A 20,437-nucleotide genomic window follows, 5' to 3' on the forward strand; every position below is an offset into this window, starting at 1 on the left:
GCCTGCCAGGCTCCTCTGTCCATGGAATTCTCTAGGTCAGTGTACTGGAGTGGGTAGCTATTCTCTTCCCCAGGGGATATTCCCAACCTGGTATCAAACCCAGGTCTCCCACGTTGCAGGCAGATTCTTTACTGTCTGAGCCACCAGGGAAGCCCAAGAATACTGGAGTGGGTAGCCTATCCCTTCGCCAGGGGAATCTTTCCAACCCAGGAATTGAACCAGGGTCTCCTGCATTGCAGGCAGTTTCTTTACCAGCTGAGCTACCAGGGAAGCTCATATTATAATATAATAGTAAATAATTCAGTCTGTGTTCAACAAACCCATTGAATTTCTCATCATATCTGCAAGTAGCTAAGTGGTGCTCTGTCCTGAATTGTAAAAATATACATAGATTTAGATATGTATATAGATATAGATAAGATCATAGATATATTCGGGTAGCTTTGGAGAGAATGAAAATTCAAAAGTCCCTTTAGAGTTCAGGTAATTATTTTCTTAACATACAGTTGAGAACTTATATCCATTAGCAAAAGCTGGTTATGGGAGTGAAAATAATAGATGAATAAAAGGTGGGTGACAAAAACAGAATTAGGTCATGAAATCAAAGATTTTTGCAAATATCTCAGTTTTATAGATGGAAGCATGTAGCTACACTTCTAATTCCATGAACACTTCAAAGGCAAATGAGTTTAACTGGATGAAGGCAAGTGTCTTGCCATGGCTTTAGGTAAGAAGTGTTGTTGAGGCTGGATGCACAGTAAAAATGAAGAACTATTAGTGGTCTCCCTAATAAAATTAAAGGGTGAATCTTTCAAAAGAATTCCAATTATTGAACAATTTCTATAGCAAGGAAAAGCTATAAAATTCTATACAAAAATGAAGATAAAATTCTGAATATCTACAAAGTAATATGGATACTATGAATAGACTTTTATTATTCTTATTTCTACATCCAACATGTGAAAAACAGTTAAATTCAACCATATCTTTTTAGTATAGTTTTGCATTAAAATAATAAATTTCAATACATACCCACATCATTTTATGGAGGATTTCTACTTATGAGGCAGAACTGCTAGAGCAGCAGTACCCAAACTTTTAGGCCCCAGGAACCAGTTTCGTGGAAGACCATTTTTCCATGGACTGGGATAGGAAGCAATGCTTTTGGGACGATTCAAGCACATTACGTGTATTGCTCACTTTATTTCTATTATTGCATCAGCTCCACCTCAGATCATCAGGCATTCGATCTCAGAGGTTGGGGACACCTGTGCTGAGTCTCAGATACAGCTAGTCTCTTTTCCCCTTCTTTCCTGTTTTAGCAAACTTCCGGCAACAAAATAGACAACATTTTGTGATGACAAATATGGCAGTTGCCACACAGGCCAGCAGGAACCCAATGACATCCAGAGAGTGGTACTGGAACCAGGTGAGGTCATGGATAGCTGGCCGCAAGTGCTTGGCTCCTTTGTGGCGCATGACAAACTCGATCCAGAAGACTGCTCTGTCCAAGGGCTTCATAGGCTGATCATGTTGAATGGCTGATAATCTCATCACATTCTCTTTGTAGCTGAAGGAAAATCAAACAGTTATCATTTATGGAATGAGCTATAATAGATAAAGATGTGAAAATTCCTTGCAGATGGTAACAGAGTGCAACAGAGTGGAAGAAAAACAGATAATTGTCTCTGAGGTGATTATTGAGATATTAGCTTATGGGCTAGGATTTCTTAAATGGACAGTTTTCAAGCTACAAAGAAAAGAAAGAAAATGGGAGAGAACAAGATTGTGTATTCTAAAGAATGGAACAAGCTGTCCCAAAGGGAAAGAAAAGAAAAAAAATTCTTAATATGTTGGTCCAAAGTTTGAATTATCTCATAAAGAATTGTTAATAGACCTGGTAGATGTATTCCAAAATGTTATAATCTAGATATAGCAGGTAAATCAGGGATGAGGTTTGGAGACATGTCCAGACAGGGCTGCTCTTACATTAGTGAAGTGGTGGTTGAGAGTGTGGAAGTAGATTGACTCAGTTTGATTCCTGACTCTTACTTTGTTGGCTGCTTTTTAATTTTTCTGTTCCTCTGATTGTTTTTTAAAATTAATTTTACTAACATTTTAAAACATTTTTATTTTTTAAACTTTTAATTTTACTTTGGAGGGCTCAATTATGATAGAATCTGTTTCTCGGTTTTTCATTGTTATATGAAATGGCTAGGAATAGTATCTTATCTAATTATTTTGAGAATATTGTATTGATTCTTAGAGGCATTCCTAGCATGCAGTAGACACTCAGTGACTGCTTACTAGTACTGTTGTTCTGGTTCTTTGTCAGGAGCCTCCTGGAGAAGGCTCAACATTTCACTCTCAGGCATTGCAGACACACTTGTTTCTATTACTGAAATAATGGCAGACTAATAGACAAGAAAGAAGAATAAAGAGATATAGCTCATGAACTTTAAATCACAAAGTGCTATAACATGGCAGTGTGGTAATAACAATGGAAGTAACTTTTCTCCCTTTACTGTCAAAAACAAAGGAGGAGCACTGGGTTTTTGCAAAGACTGCAGTAATCCTGGAAATATATTTTTAATACAAGAGGAATAGACTACAATAAAGAAGTTACATAAAATGTGTTAAGTAACACTGTTTTACTAAATACAACATGTAGCATATCATGAACATTCAGTATATTTTCATTTTTGACACCAACATTACGTTATTAAAAATTAAAAAGGCATACAAATATACTAGGGATATGTACATTTACATAAAAACAGCAAATGAAAGATTTGTTTCTTTCAAAAAAAGAAAAAAAGTGTTTTTTATGCTGCTCACTTACGACAATAGCTGTGCTAAAATTAAATAACACTGCTTATAAAACACACAATGCATTTTGCTGCCATTACTGACACATTCTCAAAATGCTTTCTTCACAAAGTCATTATGACAAAAAAGGGGGAATATATACATCATACTTGTGATATTAATATAATTGCGTCATTGAAATTCATGTATATCCTGAAGTGATTTGGAAATTAAATATTTCTGTTTTCAGAAAATGTGGTTTTTAAATAGGGATATCCCAACATAACTACCTATTCCAAATAAGACAAAAATGAGCACGAATAAAAGAACTCTGAATATACTTACATTTATAAGGTGTATCTACGTAGTTGTAATTGAGAAAATTAGAAAATTCTAGTTGTTTCCCATTTATGAATGATGGGATCAAAATATTATTACAGACTAGCAGATACAGAGAACAATCTATTGGACACCAGATTTGGGGAAGTAGAAACACACAAGTGGGGGAGTAGGAGGCAAAATTACTGGGAATAACATAAGCTCAAGGAGGTGTTATACAACACTGGAAATTTAACCACTATTTGGTAATTACTTTAAATGGAAAATAAGCTGTAAATATTGTGTAACATTTTTTAAAAGAAGGAATATCCCAACATACGGGATTCCGTGGTGGCTCAGATGTAAAGAATCGGCCAGCTATGCAGAGACCTGGTTTGATCCCTGGGTCAGCAAGATCCTCTGGAGAGGGGAGTGTCTACCTACTCCCATGTTCTTGCCTGGAAAATTCCATGGACTGAGGATTGGTGGGATACAGTCTATGGGGTCCCAAAGAGTCAAACACAACTGAGAAACCAACACTTTCACTTTTTCATATCAACATGTTCTTCCCAAGTCAATTATGTTTAGATTTTATAAGTCTTCCAAACAAGACAAAATGACCACAGTAAAAAACAAAACAAACAAACAAACAAACAAAACCCCAAAAACACCAAGAATATACCCACATTTATAAATAGGATATACATATTTGAAACTGGGTAGTTAGAAAGTTATAGCTGTTTATCACTTATCAGAGATGGAGTCAAAATATTAGCATAGAAAACTTGGAAAATAGTAAATGTAATTGGAATTTGAAATGGATTATGTCATGGTGGTTTACTGAAAATAAACCATCTTTTAAGAGTTTAAAACATTTGAGAAGTTCACATGCTGAAAGAAAGTAGAGTGGGCAGATGTGTATCCATATTGTTCATGGTTCCCTACAATAACTTTGTTCTCAATGCTTCTTAATCCATTAGAATTTCAATGGTTCTTCTCATTCTAATGATTAAGTTTTCAAAATTTCTCCACTATCTTTAAAACGCTGACAAACCTTTTCCATAAAACCATGAAAAAAACCTAATGTGACATTCACAATGCGTAATTTTTGTCTGTTTTCAAAACATTGAGCAAATCTTACACCTCATTGTGCTTATGTGAAGACTCATGGCTGCCTCCCTCGCCTTCAGATGAGAACTTCTCTAGAAAGATTGGCTAGTAAAGAAAAAAAAAAAAAATATATATATATATATATACTCACGAAGGATTATTAATGACTTTCTTCAATGCGTTGAGCAAATCTCTTGTTGACATTGTTTCCAAGTCCAACCTGACAGCTGTTCCCTTGGATTTCATTCGAGCGATGTTATCAGCTTGATCAGCAAACAAAGGAGTGCCCACCATAGGGATCCCATGATAGATGGCCTCATAAACACCATTGCTTCCACCATGAGTTATAAAGGCTTTGGTTTTTGGATGGCCTAGGATTGAGTGAATTTCAGGAAGATTATTAATTATAATAGAATAAAATGAGAAATGGGTATTATAAGGCACTGGAAGAAGCAGTATCTTTTAGATAACATTATTATGTATATTGAAAGTGCTTTTAACTTGCTTTCAGAACTCAGGGAAGAAACAGCTATGTCTGCTGAAGGGGTAAATGAAGATTTTGTGAAAGAAGAGCTGAGTCACTTGAACATCACAAATGAATCCAGGATTGGCAGGTGAACAACTTGAAAGACCATTCTGGGTGAAAGAAACCACATGTGCAAAGAAAGAGGAGGGCATGCCAGAATTTATTCACCTAAAGATATAGTGAAGTCATTTAGTTTGATAGGAATGGTGTCAGGGTAAAAGAAGGATAATGGTAGTGGCACTGGAACCAGAGGAAGGAAAAGCTACATTTTATCATGAAGTGTGTTATTGCTTCACAAAAATGATTGTGCATTTTTTTAAATAGGAAATTGAGAGTCATTGGTAATGGCAGAAGAGTTGTTATTTTTAGTAGCATTTAACATACCTCTACAGAATGGAAATGATAAGTATAAGGAAAGAATTCAGAGACAGAACAACAATCCAGGAAATCATTGAAAAGTTCACTGTGAGAAGTAATTACAGCTGAAGTAAAGATTCTGGCCGTGAGGGATGTGACTATGTAGAATAAACTGACAACTGTTATGTGTTCTCCTTTTTTTTCTCATAGCAAAGAAAATTACAATAAAGTAGTCAAGTTTTCCTTTTCAGTGTTTTAATAATTGCTTTGTAAGTGTGTTTCCTGTTGAAGCACTCTCACTCTGCTCAGCTGTTACTCATGTTTTCATTATTTGTTGTGACAAGTCTCACCAAGAAGGTCATTCTGGGGAAACCATTTATACAACCGGGTGTTGGGTCCTAAGTTATCTGGTTTTTTGCCATCATATCTCCATAGCACCTGTTAAAAGTAAAGGAAATACTTTATTTTATGAGTTGAACTTCAAAGTTATACTAATACTTTTGAAATTGACTAAGATATGTATAATTACATGCCTTCCATATGACATGTAAGGAAATAAAGACATATTAAGTAATGGTAACTAGTAATACAAAGACATAAATAGGAATACCTACGTTTGATGTATTAATTGTGTTCACATGATGGCAGAGACAAGTGAGATTTTCAATGAACAATTGAAATATATTAAAAAGAAAACTGCTTTGTTGTTGCTTTACAGTCATTAAGTTGTGTCCAACTCTTTGCACTCCATGGAGTGCAGCATGCTGGGCTTCCCTGTCCTTCACTATCTCTCAGAAGTTGCTCATATTCATATCCATTGATTCCGTGTTGCTATCCAAGCAACACATCCTCTGTCACTCCCTTTCCCTCCTGCCCTTAATCTTTCTCAGCATCAAGGTCTTTTTCAATGAGTCATCTCTTTGCATCAGGTGGCCAAGGTATTGGAGCTTCAGCTTCAGCATCAGTCCTTCCAATGAATATTCAAAGTTAATTAACTTAGGATTGACCAGTTAGATCCTGCTGTCCAGGGGTCTCTCAAGAGTCTTCTGCAACACCACAATTCAAAAGCATCAATTTTTTGGCACTCAGCCTTCTTTATGGTCCAACTCTCACATCCATACATGACTGCTGAAAAACCATAGCTTTGACTATATGGACTTTTCCAGGCAAGTGCTGTCTTTGCTTTTTAATACACTGTCTAGACTAGTCATAGCTATTCTTTCATGGATAGGTGGTTTTATTTCTAATACAATAAGTCAGAGGCAGATTACACATAAGCTACATACTCATTTGCTTTCTTTATATGCTAGTGCTCATTTTCAAATTCAATATTCACTGATTTATTTTTGACTGCTATAAAAGAGTTTACTTATATCAAGTAGTTAAAATGGGAAATTATTTTATTAGAATTTTACACGTTTTGATTACAAAGAAGAAAACATATGCAGTCAATCACCTAAGATAAATATTTTGGCTTATTTATAATTTATTAATCCCCTTCATAGATCACAGCCTTGTCATGGTAAAGCGGCTTGTGTAACTCAATAAAGCTATGAGCCATGCTCTGCATGGCTACCCAAGGGCAGATGGGTCATAGTGGAGTGTTCTGACAAACTGTGGTCCACTGGAGGAGGGAATGGACAACTACTCCAGTATTTGTGCCATAAGAACCACATGAACAGTATGGTTCAAAACATATGACACTGGAAGATGAGTTCTCCAGGTCAGAAGGTGTCCAATATGCTGTTGAGGAAGAGTGGAGGGCAATTACTAATAGTTCCAGAAAGAATGAAGTGACTGGGCCAATGAGGAAATGATGCTTAGTTGTGGATGTGTCTGGTGGTGAAAGTCTGATGCTGTAAATAACATAGGATCCTGGAATGTGAGGCCAATGAAATCAAGGTAGTTGGACATGGTCAAGCAGGATATGGCAAGAGTAAATATCAACATCTTAGGAATCCATGAACTAAAATGGTCGAGTTCAATGAATTTAATTCAGATGACCATTATATCTACTACTGTGGTTAAGAATCCCTTAGAAGAAATGGAGTAGCCTCACAGTTAACAAAAAGGTCTGAAATGCAGTGCTTGGGTGCAATCTCAAAAACCACAGAATGATCTTGGTTCATTTCCAAGGTAAACCATTCAACATCACAGCAATCCAAGTCTGTGCCCCAACCACTAATGCTGAAGAAGCTGAAGTAGATTGATTTCAGCAAGACCTACAAGACCTAGAATTAACAGTAAAAAAAAAAAAAAAAAGAAGAAGAAGAAGTCTTTTCATCATGGGGATAGGAATGTAAAAGTAAGAAGTCAAGAGATATCTAGGATAAGAGGCAAGTTTGGCCTCGTAGTACTAAAAGAAGCAGGCAAAAGCTAACAGACTTTAGTTAAGAGAACACACTGGTCATAGTAAACATCCTTTTCCAACTCTATACATGGACATCACCAGATGGTCAATACTGAAATCAGATTAATTATATTCTTTACAGCCAAAGATAGACGCTCTATACAGTCAGCAAAACAAGACCTGGAGTTGACTGTGGTTCAGATCATGAGCACCTGAGTGAAAAATTCAGATTTGAATTGAAGAAAGACTGAAATTGAAAGTGGGGAAAACCGCTAAGCCATTCAGGTATGACAGAAATCAAATCCCATATAATTACACAGTGGAGGTGATGAATAGATTCAAGGGATTATATCTGATATACAGAGTGCCTGAAGAACTGTGGATAGAGGTGTGTAACATTGTACAGGAGGCAGCGATTGAAACCATCCCAAAGAAAAGGAAATGCCAGAAGGCAAAATGGTTATCTGAGGAGGCTTTATAAATAGTTGAGAAAAGAAAGGGAGTGAAAGAAAAGGGGGAAAGGAAAAGAAAGATATACTCAACTGAATGCAGAATTCCAGAGGATAGATAGGAGAGATAAGAAGGACTTCAATGAACAATGCAAAGAAATAGAGAAATCAATGGGATGTGAAAGACTAGAGATCTCTTCAAGTAAATTAGAGATCCTAAGGGATCATTTCATGCAAAGATGGGCACAATAAAGGACAGAAATGGTATGGACCTAACAGAAGCAGAAGATATTAAGAAGACGTGGCAAGAATACACAGAAGAACTATACAGAAGATGTCTTAGTAACCTGGATAACCATGATGGTGTTGTCACTCATCTAGTGCCACACACCTTGGAGTGTGAAGAAATTCGGACCTTAGGAAGTATTACTGAGAAGAAAGCTAGTGGAATTTCAGCTGAAATATTTCAAATCCTAAAAGATGATACTGTTAAAGTGCTGCACTCAATATGCCAGAAAATTTGGAAAACATAACAGTGGCCATAGGACTGGAAAAGGTCAGTTTTCATTCCAAACCCAAGGATGGGTAATGCCAAAGAATGTTCAAAGTACTGTAAAATTGTGTTCCTTTCACATGCTAGCAAGGTAATACTCGAAAATCATTTATCTTGGCCTGAGCAGTACATGAACCAAGAACTTCCAGATGTGCAATCTGGGTTTAGAAAAGGCAGAGGAACCACAGATCAAATTGCCATCATTCATTAGATCATAGACAAAGCAAGAGAATTCCAGAAAAACATCTACTTCTGCTTCACTGACTTTGTTAACCTTTGACTGTATGGATCCCAACAAACTGGAAAATTCTTAAAGAGCTGGGAATACCAGACCACCTTAACTGTCTCCTGAGACACTTGTATGCAGGTGGAGAAGCAACAGTTAGAACCAGACATGAAACAACAGACTGGTTCAAATGGGGAAAGGAGTACACAAAAGCTGTATATTGTCACTCTGCTTACTTAACTTACATATGCACAGTGCATCATGTATAATACTGGGCTCAGTGACTCACAAGCTGGAATCAAGCTTGCTGGGAGAAATATCAATAACCTCAGATATGTAGATGACACCACCCATATGGCAGAAAGTGAAGAGGAACTAAAAAGCCTCTTGATGAAGTGAAAGAGGAGAGTGAAAAAGTTGGCTTAAAGCTCAACATTCAGAAAACGAAGATCATGGCATCTGGTCCCATCACTTCATGGGAAATAGATGGGGAAACAGTGAAAAGAGTGTCAGACTTTATTTTTTTGAGTTCCAAAATCACTGCAGATGGTGACTGCAGCCATGACATTAAAAGACGCTTACTCCTTGGAAGGAAAGTTATGACCAACCTAGATGGCATATTCAAAAGCAGAGACACTACTTTGCCAACAAAGGTCCATCTAGTCAAGGCTATGGTTTTTCCAGTAGTCATGTATGGATGTGAGAGTTGGACTGTGAAGAAGGGTGAATACTGAAGAACTGATGCTTTTGAACTGTGGTGTTGGAGAAGACTCTTGAGAGTCCCTTGGACTGCAAGGAGATCCAACCAGTCCATTCTGAAGGAGATCAGTCCTGGATGTTCATTGGAAGGACTGATGCTAAAGCTGAAACTCCAGTACCCTGGCCACCTCATGTGAAGAGTTGACTCATTGGAAAAGACTCTGATGCTGGGAGGGAATGGGGGCAGGAGGAGAAGGGGACGACAGAGGAAGAGATGGCTGGATGATATCTCCGAGTCGATGGACATGAGTTTTAGTGAACTCTGGGAGTTGGTGATGGAAGGGAGGCCTGGCGTGCTGCAATTCATGGGGTCGCAAAGAGTCAGACACGACTGAGTGACTGAACTGAACTGAAAGAGACTCTTGATGTGGGTGAAAGAGGAAAGTGAAAAAGCTGTCTTAAAACTCAACATTCAAAACAATACGTTCATGACATCTGGTCCCATCACTTCATGGCAAATATATGGGGAAAATGTGGAAGCTGTGACATATTTTATTTTCTTGGGCTCCAAAAGCATTGTGGATGGTGACTGTAGCCATGAAATGAAAAGACACTTGCTTCTTGAAAGAAAAGCTATGACAAATCTAGACAGAATATTAAAAGCAGAGACATCATTCTGCCAAAAGAGGTCCATATAATCAAAACTATATTTTTTTCCAGTAATCATGTATGGACACGAGAGTTGGATAGTAAAGAAGGTTAGGTAAGGTAAGATAAGGTGAAGTCACTCAGTCATGTCCTACTCTTTGCGGCCCCACAGACTGTAGTCTACCAGGCTCCTGTATCCATGGGATTTTCCAGGCAAGAGTACTGGAGTGGGTTGCCATTTCCTTCTCCAGAGGATCTTCCTGACCCAGGGGGTCGAACCCAGGTCTCCTGCATTGTAGGCATAAGCTTTACCATATGAGCCACCCAAGAAGTCCTTAAAGAAGGTTAAGCGCTAAAGAGTAATGCTTTTGAATTGTGGTGCTGGAGAAGATTCTTGAGAATCCCTTGGACTGCAAGGACATCAAACCAGTCAATCCTAAAGGAAGCCAATCTTGAATATTCATTGGAAGTACTGATGCGGAAGCTCCAACATTCTGGCCACCTGGACACTGTTTGGAGAGATCTTGATCTGGGAAAGGTTGAAGGCAAAAGGAGAAGGGCTGGCAGAGGATGACATGGTTAGATAGCATCACTAAATCAATGGACATGAATCGTAGCAAACCCTGGGTAATAGTGAAGGACAGGGGAGCCCAGCATGCTGTAGTCCATGGGATTGCAATGATTCAGACGACTTAATGACTAAGCAACATCAGCATAATTTTTTAATAATGTTAATTAGTGGTGCTGAAGAAGTATGTTCTCTTAACTTACAAATTATTAAGCCCTACTTCCAAAAACAATGAAAAGTGGAATTGTTTGACTGGAATCAATATTGCATGACTACATTTATAGTTAAAATTTAACTCCCGAGAGCATCTGTATGTGTGCTGTGTGCTCAGAAGTCCTTCAAAGAAAAGGAACAAGTGACAAAGTGATAGGTAATGTCTAAAATCATCTCTTTACAGAGTTTCACAGACTTATTAAATAGTTGTCCATGATTAAGTTATTGTATCTACCTTTTGTGGAATTTGAGCGAAGGCTGATGCAATCACCTCGGCTCTGTCTTCTGACATGTTACTGACCATTGACCCCAAAGAAAACACCACAATTCCATTTTCGCCAGAGCTCTGCACAAACTCTTCCATTTCCTGTGAAAAAAGAATTTGCACCATCACAAAACAGCAGCAACATAGCATACATTATTGAAGGGATTGATACAAGCAAAACAGAGAGAAAATCAGAAATTGTCTCGAGATTAGAGTAGAGATTTCTTACAAAAATATTGTGGTAAGATACACATGGCATAAAATTTACTTTCTTAATTGTTCCTAAGTGTATAGTATAGTAGTGTTAAGTATACTCACATTGTGCAACCAATCTCCAGATCTTTTTCATCGGACAAAACTGGAAGTCTATGACCATTAAGAAACTCTACTTTGCTCTTTCTCTAGCCTTTGGCAAGTTTCATTCTACTTTGTCTCTACAAATGAGATTAGTCTGGATACTTCTTATAAGTTGAATTGTAGAGTATTTGTCTTTTTCTGACTAGTTACTTTCACTTAATGTAAGGTTCATTCATGTTGTGACATGTGTCAGAATTTCCTTTTAAAGGTGAGTAATATTCTATTGTTTGTATATATGATATTTGTTCATTTCTTCCTCTGTTGATGGACAATTGGGTTGCTTAAACCTCTTGGCTCCTATGAATAGAGCTTTCATGAATATGTTGTACAGATATCTCATTGGGATCCTAATTTCAATTATTTTGAATATAAATCCAGAAAAGGAATTGCTGAGCTCTATGTGTTGACAGGTTTTATATTAGAAAGTACACATTACTCTTATCACATACTATACAGTTAGCTAAGAGAGTGATTTCCCTCCCTCACCCACCCCACTCTCCCAATTCTCTTGAACATATTAACTTCACATCTTGGACTTTGGTCAGTTGTACTAATAAATATTTCACAGTATAAAATCATTAAAAATTTTTGAGGGACTTTATATTATTTTTTATATATTTTTAAAACATTTTTTATCCTTGAGATCCTGGGGAAAGAATGGGTGATATGAGGTCCATTTCTTCCATTATATATATTTGTGCAAATGTGTTTCTGTATAAGCAGGAAATAAGATAGAGCCAGTACTAGTAGTGACAAGGAGATACTATTAAACTATATTATCCTCAGACTCTTCATTAGTCTTGATGTTAATTATTAACATAGATTCTTGGAAGGATGTTACTTGCCAGATTCAACTCCCTTTGGTTCTTTGTTATTATAATTCTGCTAACTCATTTATTTATTCCAGACAGACTTTTTGAGAATGATTTAGTTTATTCATTAATATTTCTTTTCCTGACTATGAGCACTATGAAAAAAAATATGATCTGAATCAATTTATGGCATTCATTCAGCTCTGTAATCCTATTCTTCATCTTAGACTTTGTCATAATTTCCAAACTCTGTCTAAAATACTAACTACTGACTTGAAGAGTCAAGTATTATAGTTTGGAAGTTCTATGAAATAGTTCTGTGAGTTCTATTTATAATCCAAATTTACACTTGTATAGTTACTTATTTGAGAGACCATATTGCTGTGTTTCTTTACATATGATGCCTTTGTCCTGAACTTGCATAAGTAATGTCACAGATGGATGTGTTATGCCTAACTGCGGTGAAGGACCTTCAACTTGACTTCAATGAGTCCTCCTGGGAGCACCTGCTCCACAGAGGAAAAGGTGCCCAGGGCTTACTGCAGCACAGGTCTGGTCAGCTTTTGAGTAATTCAGTTCTAACTAAATAAAGCTCCAGGTGAATCCGTATTTGCCTGGATTTTTTTTCTGAATTATTTTGCTTTGTGGTCCTGATCCTTTCTGATTAAAAAAAGTTACTTTCTATATTAGAATAATTCCAAATGTTGAATGGCAACCCACCCCAATATTCCTGTCTGGGAAATCCCATTGACAGAGGAGACTAGCTGGCTATAGTTCACAGGGTCATGAAGAGTCAGACATGACTGAGCATGTATGCATATTCACTGTTCTGCACCTTAGATCTCTAGTATGTATTTTCTAAGAAATGCAAATTTGTATCCTTAAACAACATTTCTCCTGTTCTTCCAACACTCAGTCCTGGCAACTACCATATTACTCTCTATTATTACAAGTTTGGTATTTTTAGATTTCATATACAAGTGATTTCTTATAGTATCTGTCCTCTGTTTTTTCAAAAAGATAGACAAAACTGAAAACCTTTAGTTAGACTTATCAAGAAAAAAAGTGACTCAAATAAATAAGATTAGAAATGAAATGGAGACATTCCAACTAATACTGAAAAATTACATAGGATCCCGAGACTACCATGAATAATTATAAGCTAAGAAATTATTAATCCATATATGAGAAGAATGGAGAACTTCTTAAAAACAGAACCTACCAAGAATGAATCAGGAAGATGGAGAAAATCTGAACAGCCCTAATAAGTAAAGAAATTGAATTGGTAATCAAAAACCTATCAACACACAAAAGGCCCAGGGCCTAATGGCTTCACTGATGTATTCTATGGAATATTATAGAATAATTAATGCTAGTTCTTCAAAAAATCTTTGAAATTAAAGAGGAGGGTAGGAACATTTCCAAAGTCACCCTACAAGGTCATCACCATGATCATGATACCAAATAGATAAGCACATTGCAAGAAGAGAAAACTAAAGTCAATATCCAGATTGAGTATTGTTGCAAAAATTCTCAACAAAATATCAACAAGCCAAATTCAAGAGCAAGTTAAAAGAATAGATTTGAATCAGTTCTGATGAGATGGATGAAACTGGAGCCGATTATACAGAGTGAAGTAAGCCAGAAAGAAAAACACCAATACAGTATACTAATGGATATATATGGAATTTAGAAAGATGGCAATGATGACCCTGTATGCAAGACAGCAAAAAAGACACAGATGTTTATAGCGGACTTCTGGACTCAGAGGGAGAGGGAGAGGGTGGGATTGTTAGGGAGAATGGCACTGAAACATGTATACTGTCATGTAAGAATCAAATCACCAGTCTATGTCCAATGCAGTATACAGCATGCTTGGGGCTGGTGCACGGGGATGACCCAGCGGGATGTTGTGGGGAGAGAGGTGGGAGGGGGGTTCATGTTTGGGATCGCATGTACACCCGTGGTGGATTCCTGTCAATGTATGGCAAAACCAATACAGTATTGTAAAGTAAAATAAAGTAAAAATGAAAATTAAAAAAAAAAAAAGTAAAAGACTTTTAAAAAATAAGTAAAATGAAGGGATTATTACTCTGAAAAGAAAAAGAGTTATATAGTAAGATCATGTGAGATTTATCTCTGTGATGCAAGGATAAATAGAATGAACAATAAAATAACTTGATTATCTCAATAGATGCCCAAAACTTTTGACAAGGTATGACATTCTTTCATGAGGAAACCCTCAACATATAGGGTATAGAAGGAACATATCTCAATGTAATAAAGAACATATATGACAAGCCCAAAGCTAACGTTATACTCAACAGTGAACACTTGAAAGCTTTTTCTCTAATCAGAAACAAAACAAGGATGCCTGCTCCCGCTATATAGAATTCAGTTTCCTTACTGTGTACTAATAATGAAACATCTGGAAAAAACTATCCCATTCACAATAGCATCAAAGGAAGAAAATAACTAGAAATAAATTTAATCAGTGACGTGAAAGATCTGTACAGTGAAAACTATAAGAAATTGTAGAAATAGAAGAAAACACAAATAAATGGAAAGTCATCATATGACATGGACCAGAAGACTAATACTGCTAAAATGTTGACATTACCAAAAGCCCAAAGAATCACACCTTGAAATTTCATATTTACCACAAAGTTTCAATATTTCAAATAGTGTACTGGCCCCCAAATAGACACATAGACCATGGAACAGCATACAGGGTTCAACTAATAGTCAACAAGGGAGCAACAAGGGAGACAAAAACACCAATTGTGGAAATGTTAGTCACTTCTTTGTTTTCTGAGAAAACTGGATAAACTATGAAAAAAACCAAAAACCAGACCACTCATGAAAACAACTCAAAATGTATCAATGTATCAATGACTTAAACACAAGACCAGATACCATAACATCCCTAAAAGAAAATATAAGGTTAGGAACTCCTTGACACTGGTCTTGAAAATGATGTTTTTGTATAGGACATCTAGACCACAACAAAAGGGAAAAATCACAAGTGAGGCTACATCAAGCTTAAAAGCTTCTGCACAGCAAAGGAAATAATCAACAAGACGAAAATGTGATCTACAGAGTGGAAGAAAAGTTTTGTAACCACATATTGAATGAGGGGTTAAGATGCAGAATACATGCACAACTCACACAACAAAATTCAATTAAAGAATGGGCAGATGAACAAAATAGACCCTTTACAAAGAAGATTTCCAAATGGTCACCCGGTATAGGAAAAGATACTCAACATCAGTAGTCATCTGGGAAATGTATTTCAAAATCACAATCAGATATTACCTCTCCCCTATTAGAAAGTCTATAACCAAGAAGAGAAAAGTGTTGTGAGAATGTGGAGAAAAGTGAATGCTTGTACACTCTCAGTGGGAATGTAAATTGGTTTAACCCTTATGGAACATACATTGAAGGTTCCTAAAACAGTTAAAGATAGATCTATTGTATGATCCAGCAATTCTACTTCTGGGTACACAGTCAAAGGAAATAAAAACCGGCTATAGAAGAGGTATATGGGCTCCATGTTGACTGCAGCATTATTCACAATTAGCTAAGGGAAAAATCTTAAGTGCCCACCAATGGATGAATTATTTAAAGATGTTTCATAGATACACACAGATATGCACACACACGCACACGGAGACACATGTGCTCAGAATGAAATGTTATTAACCCACGGGAAAGAAGGAAATCCTGCCATTTTGGACAATATAGGTGGACTTCGAAGACATTATGCTAAAATGTGTGCTGTGATTTTAATCTTTATTCTATTCCTATAATCAAATAATCCACTATGATATATATCCTAAAAGTTGTAATCCTAGCTTATGCCTTTTTAATCTTCAAGAAAACTGTGATCTCATTATATTTGTTATTTTCCAAGTAAATATTTTATTGTATCTCATTTTTATTGTATCTCCTTTAATATATTTTATTGTATCTGATTTAGTATAATTTAACATTTCCTAGTGGCTCAGATGGTAAAGAATGTGCCTGGAGTGCAGGAAACCAGGATTTGATCTCTGGGTCGGGAAGATCCCCTGGAGAAGAGAATGGTGGCCTACGCCAGTATTCTTGCCTGGAGAATTCCATGGACAGAGGAGCCTGGTGGGCTACAGTTCATACTGTCACAAAAAGTCAGATATGACTGAAGTGACTTAGCAGCAGCAGCATTTAATATAAAGATTTTTAATGTCAGGAATTTTTAAGGTTTTGGCTATCAGATGAAGATGAAATATTAAAGTATTTTTGTAAGTTTTAAGGCTTTTCACCAGAGCACTAGCTAAAATAAATGCCCATTTCCAACAATAGAAATGAATGTACCTATAATTGTATGTTTTTATTCCCAACCCAGAGATTTATTTAAATTTATTCAAAGTAAATCATCCTGATTCATGTCAATGTATGCCAAAACTCACCACAATAATGTAATTATCCTCCAATTAAATTAATTTAAAATAAAGAAAAAAATGAGTTAATGTGATATCTCTGTGAATACTGTACTCTAGTTTTCACTCATTATTGTCTATATCTAGCAATAATCTGTTAAATGGTCTCTTCCTACTATTTACCATTTACAATCCAACCCAGTGACGACATCTTGCTTTTTATTTTTAATAATTTATGACTATCTCTTTCTCAGGGTTTTTGTCATAGCTCAGTCGGTAAAGAGTCTGCCTGCAATGCAGGAGACCTGGGTTGGATTCCCAGGTTGGGAAAATCCTCTGGAGAAGGAAATGGCAACCCGCTCCAGTATTCACACTTGGAGAATCCTATGGACAGAGGAGCCTGGCAGACTGTAGTCCATGTGATGGCAAGAGTCGGACACAATTTAGAGACCAAACCACTGCCATCACCTCTTTCTTTCTTAATCCTTTCAATATTCTTCCCAATGCCCCTACTAGATGTTTCCAATCTTTACAATTATCTGTTTCCAGCTTACCTCTATAGCATCATCTTCTTTATTCAGCCTTTTCCTATCCAAACTAAACTTGGACTTTTTGGCAACTGTCATTACTACTCCACCTACCTTTCTTTTATGTCTTCTTCCAACTGAGCTACGAGAGAAGTCCATATCTTCTTCCACCCCTGCCCTATTCCTCTGTTTATTCCTGAGCATCCTTCAGATCTCATAATTGTCTGTGAATCAGAGATACATTATATGATTCATGCTGAATATTTCTTTAGCACTCTGGTCTTTCCATCTTATAACATTTTTTACAACTTGATTGTGTTCTGTCATTTCAGGTGGACTGTCAGGTTGTAGAAACTGTGCCTACACCATTTGCCTATATTAGCACTCACTTCTGGAATATGCTATATACAAAATTATCCTATAATAATTATAATACAATTATAATGAAACATATTATAGTGAGATGAGGTGTTTTGATGGCATCACCAGGTGATAATATCACTATTATTTTATTTATATGAAATATATATTTTTATATAGAACTATAAGTGTCCTTTAATGAATGATGCTTCTCTATGTGTGAATAATGAAATTATAATTTAATTGATGTATTATCAAAGTGTCCCATGTACTCTAGTTTATTCTGTAATGATAATAAAATTCAGATAGATGTGCTGATACAGAAATACATCAGTTTCTAGGTGGAAGTTCCCTTTATCCAGGTTCCCACATCTGACTACCTGTAATCAAACATTCTCAATAAAGAATACAGAATATTCCTGTTGAAAACACAAAGTTCACAAAGAACAGCAAGGAGGAGTAGGTGACCTTAGGCAGAGGCTTGGCAGGTTTGCAGTGGAGCCCTCCAACAAATTCAATATTTGGTAGTAGTGGACGAGGAAATGAAATGTCCCAGTAGCTTCGAATGAGCCACATTTCGGCTTTCCCCATTGTCTCTGATAAGGTAGTAGATCTTCCTAAAAGTAAAAAGAAAAACAACAACAAATATTTGATCAAATGAGACTATTGTCATGTGTGTATATTAGATAATTTTTGTGAAGGAACTTGGGATGTTTTGGCCACGATATTCGAATGTGTCTGTTTCTTGATAAATCTATACATAGCATAGTATAGGATAATAAAGTATATCTGGAATACATCTGTTTCTACATAAGCAGAAACAATTTCTAAAAGCTAACTGGATACTTATACTACAAATATGTGTATAACTTTGAATGTGCATGTCTTCATTTATCAAGACAGTTTATGAGATTCTTAATCACTTTAAGTTAAAAAAAGAAGTTTTGTTAGTTGGATAGTCACTTGCAGATGTCCTAGGTACTTCAGTCTGTGGTAAATGACTTCCTGGTATCTGATACTAGTAATGGGCTTTACCCTACCCTATAATTTAAGTGTTTGCATAATATTTGCTGGACTGAGGGTCATTTTATATTTTTATTTCACTGTTTCACTTATTTGAGATAAATTTTTGTGAATTTATATTTAGACAAACTCAACTTCCAAGGCACTAGGAAAAATAAGACTTCATTCTACCAACTAAAAACATGAATTACCTAGTCGTTTCGTTGCTAAGTGATAACTGACTCTTTTCAACTCCGTGGACTATAGCCCAACAGGCTTCTCTGTCCATGGGATTTCCCAGGCAAAAACACTGGAATGGAATGCCATTTCCTTTTCCAAGGGATCTTTCTGACCAAAGGATCAAACCTGTGTCTCCTGCCTTGGCAGGTAGATTCTCTACCACTGAGCTATCAGGAAGCCCAACTTACCTAGTACTTCACTGTAAAACTGATTCCACTTTATCTCGTTGTATGTCGTGAAGAAAAGGTCAAAATAAAGTGTGTAAAACATATTTTTGACCCTCTCCATGAATGTCATGCGATCACTTAATTCTGAAATCATAACAGGTACATAAGACGGTGGAAATGGAAGTCTTCCACTATTCCTTTCAATTATATGGCCAGGTGAGGTGTAATGACTGTACACGAATGGTATTTTAAGTAATTCAGCCAGCAGTTCACCACAGGGTCCAACGGCATCTGCAATAAGGATATCAAACCTTGATTCCTGTAGTTCTGTCATTAATTTCTTGTTGGAAACAGCGTCTTTACACATACTTAGAGCAGTATCAAAAAATTCCCAAAATAAACTTTTCACTGTTGCCAAATAGGACCAAAAGGAACCTTTCGCCGCGTATGTCCATTCCTCAAGAAGACGTTCTATAATATTCTCATAATCACTTTTTGTTAAAGATACAGGAAAAGTCTCAAATTTCATAGTAGATGGTTTGCTGGAATTAGGAATAGTGGAAGCTGAAGATATCAGAACAGTCACCTCATGACCCCTCGTGACAAGTTCGTCCAGAATTGTCTTTATATTCATCCAGTGACTAAATTCCACTGGCCACACCAGCACCTTTCCACAACTCCCACCGCTAAAGCAACAAGTCAGCTGTAGCAGCAGCAGAAGCGAGAGTCTTTTCATAGGCATCTTGCTCATATGCAGTCCTTTAAAAATAACTACTGTAAACTTTTGCTATTGCTCAGGCTTATATCCAGAAGTCACCAACCAGAAGTTAAATTATAACTCCTATTCCTTAAAAAAGTAGATTACATGAATAGTCAGCAGATGTGGAAATCAAGTGAAAAGGCAAAGTGCAGAACGTTTCCAGATTATACAGTGTGTTTAGTATTGATTTGTCAGTGCTGTCACCCATCTTGTACACACACATCAATTATAGTCTATGAGAAAGAAGACTAACTAGTGTAAAACAATAGCAAGTGAGAGGCTCCTATGTCTGCAGTCACTTTGACACAGAATTAGAGATAAGGTGCCATCAACAAGATGGAGGGTTATGAGGTCACAACAATTGTTTCCCTCACAGAAACAGCAAAAGCAATAAATGACCAACTTCAAACCAATGTAGATTATTTTGGGAAAGTTCTGGACTAAAATGAAAAAGCAGCAGAAATCCTGCAGTTTGCAAAGACTGAAGATGTGTGTTGATTTTTTTAGAGCAATGTATTAATTCTAAAGATATCAATTACGTTTGACTGGTCAATTGTATAATTTATGATCACTATTGCCATATTGATTATTTTGTCTGAATGATCTGCCTGCTGATGACAGTGGGCAGTTAAAACAGAAGGAGACAACAGAAGATGAGATGGTTAGATAGCATCACTGACCCAATGTACATGAGTGTGAGCAAA

At 36.5% G+C, this 20,437-nt stretch overlaps 1 protein-coding gene across 1 annotated transcript; it reads right to left on the bottom strand.

The window, feature by feature from the left end:
• Positions 1-1,183: 1,183 nt before the first annotated feature.
• On the bottom strand, positions 1,184-19,802 carry LOC138442591 (UDP-glucuronosyltransferase 2B4-like). Its single transcript, XM_069594266.1, has 6 exons — positions 18,995-19,802; positions 18,033-18,181; positions 11,061-11,192; positions 5,470-5,557; positions 4,388-4,607; positions 1,184-1,570 (listed from the first exon to the last, which is right to left on the bottom strand). Exons 1-6 carry the CDS (start codon positions 19,722-19,724, stop codon positions 1,291-1,293), a joined length of 1,599 nt encoding a protein of 532 aa, XP_069450367.1. The 5' UTR covers positions 19,725-19,802; the 3' UTR covers positions 1,184-1,290.
• Between the last annotated feature and the right edge of the window lie 635 nt (positions 19,803-20,437).

This window comes from Ovis canadensis, chromosome 6 (assembly GCF_042477335.2).
Source record: "Ovis canadensis isolate MfBH-ARS-UI-01 breed Bighorn chromosome 6, ARS-UI_OviCan_v2, whole genome shotgun sequence".
NCBI lineage: Eukaryota > Metazoa > Chordata > Mammalia > Artiodactyla > Bovidae > Ovis > Ovis canadensis.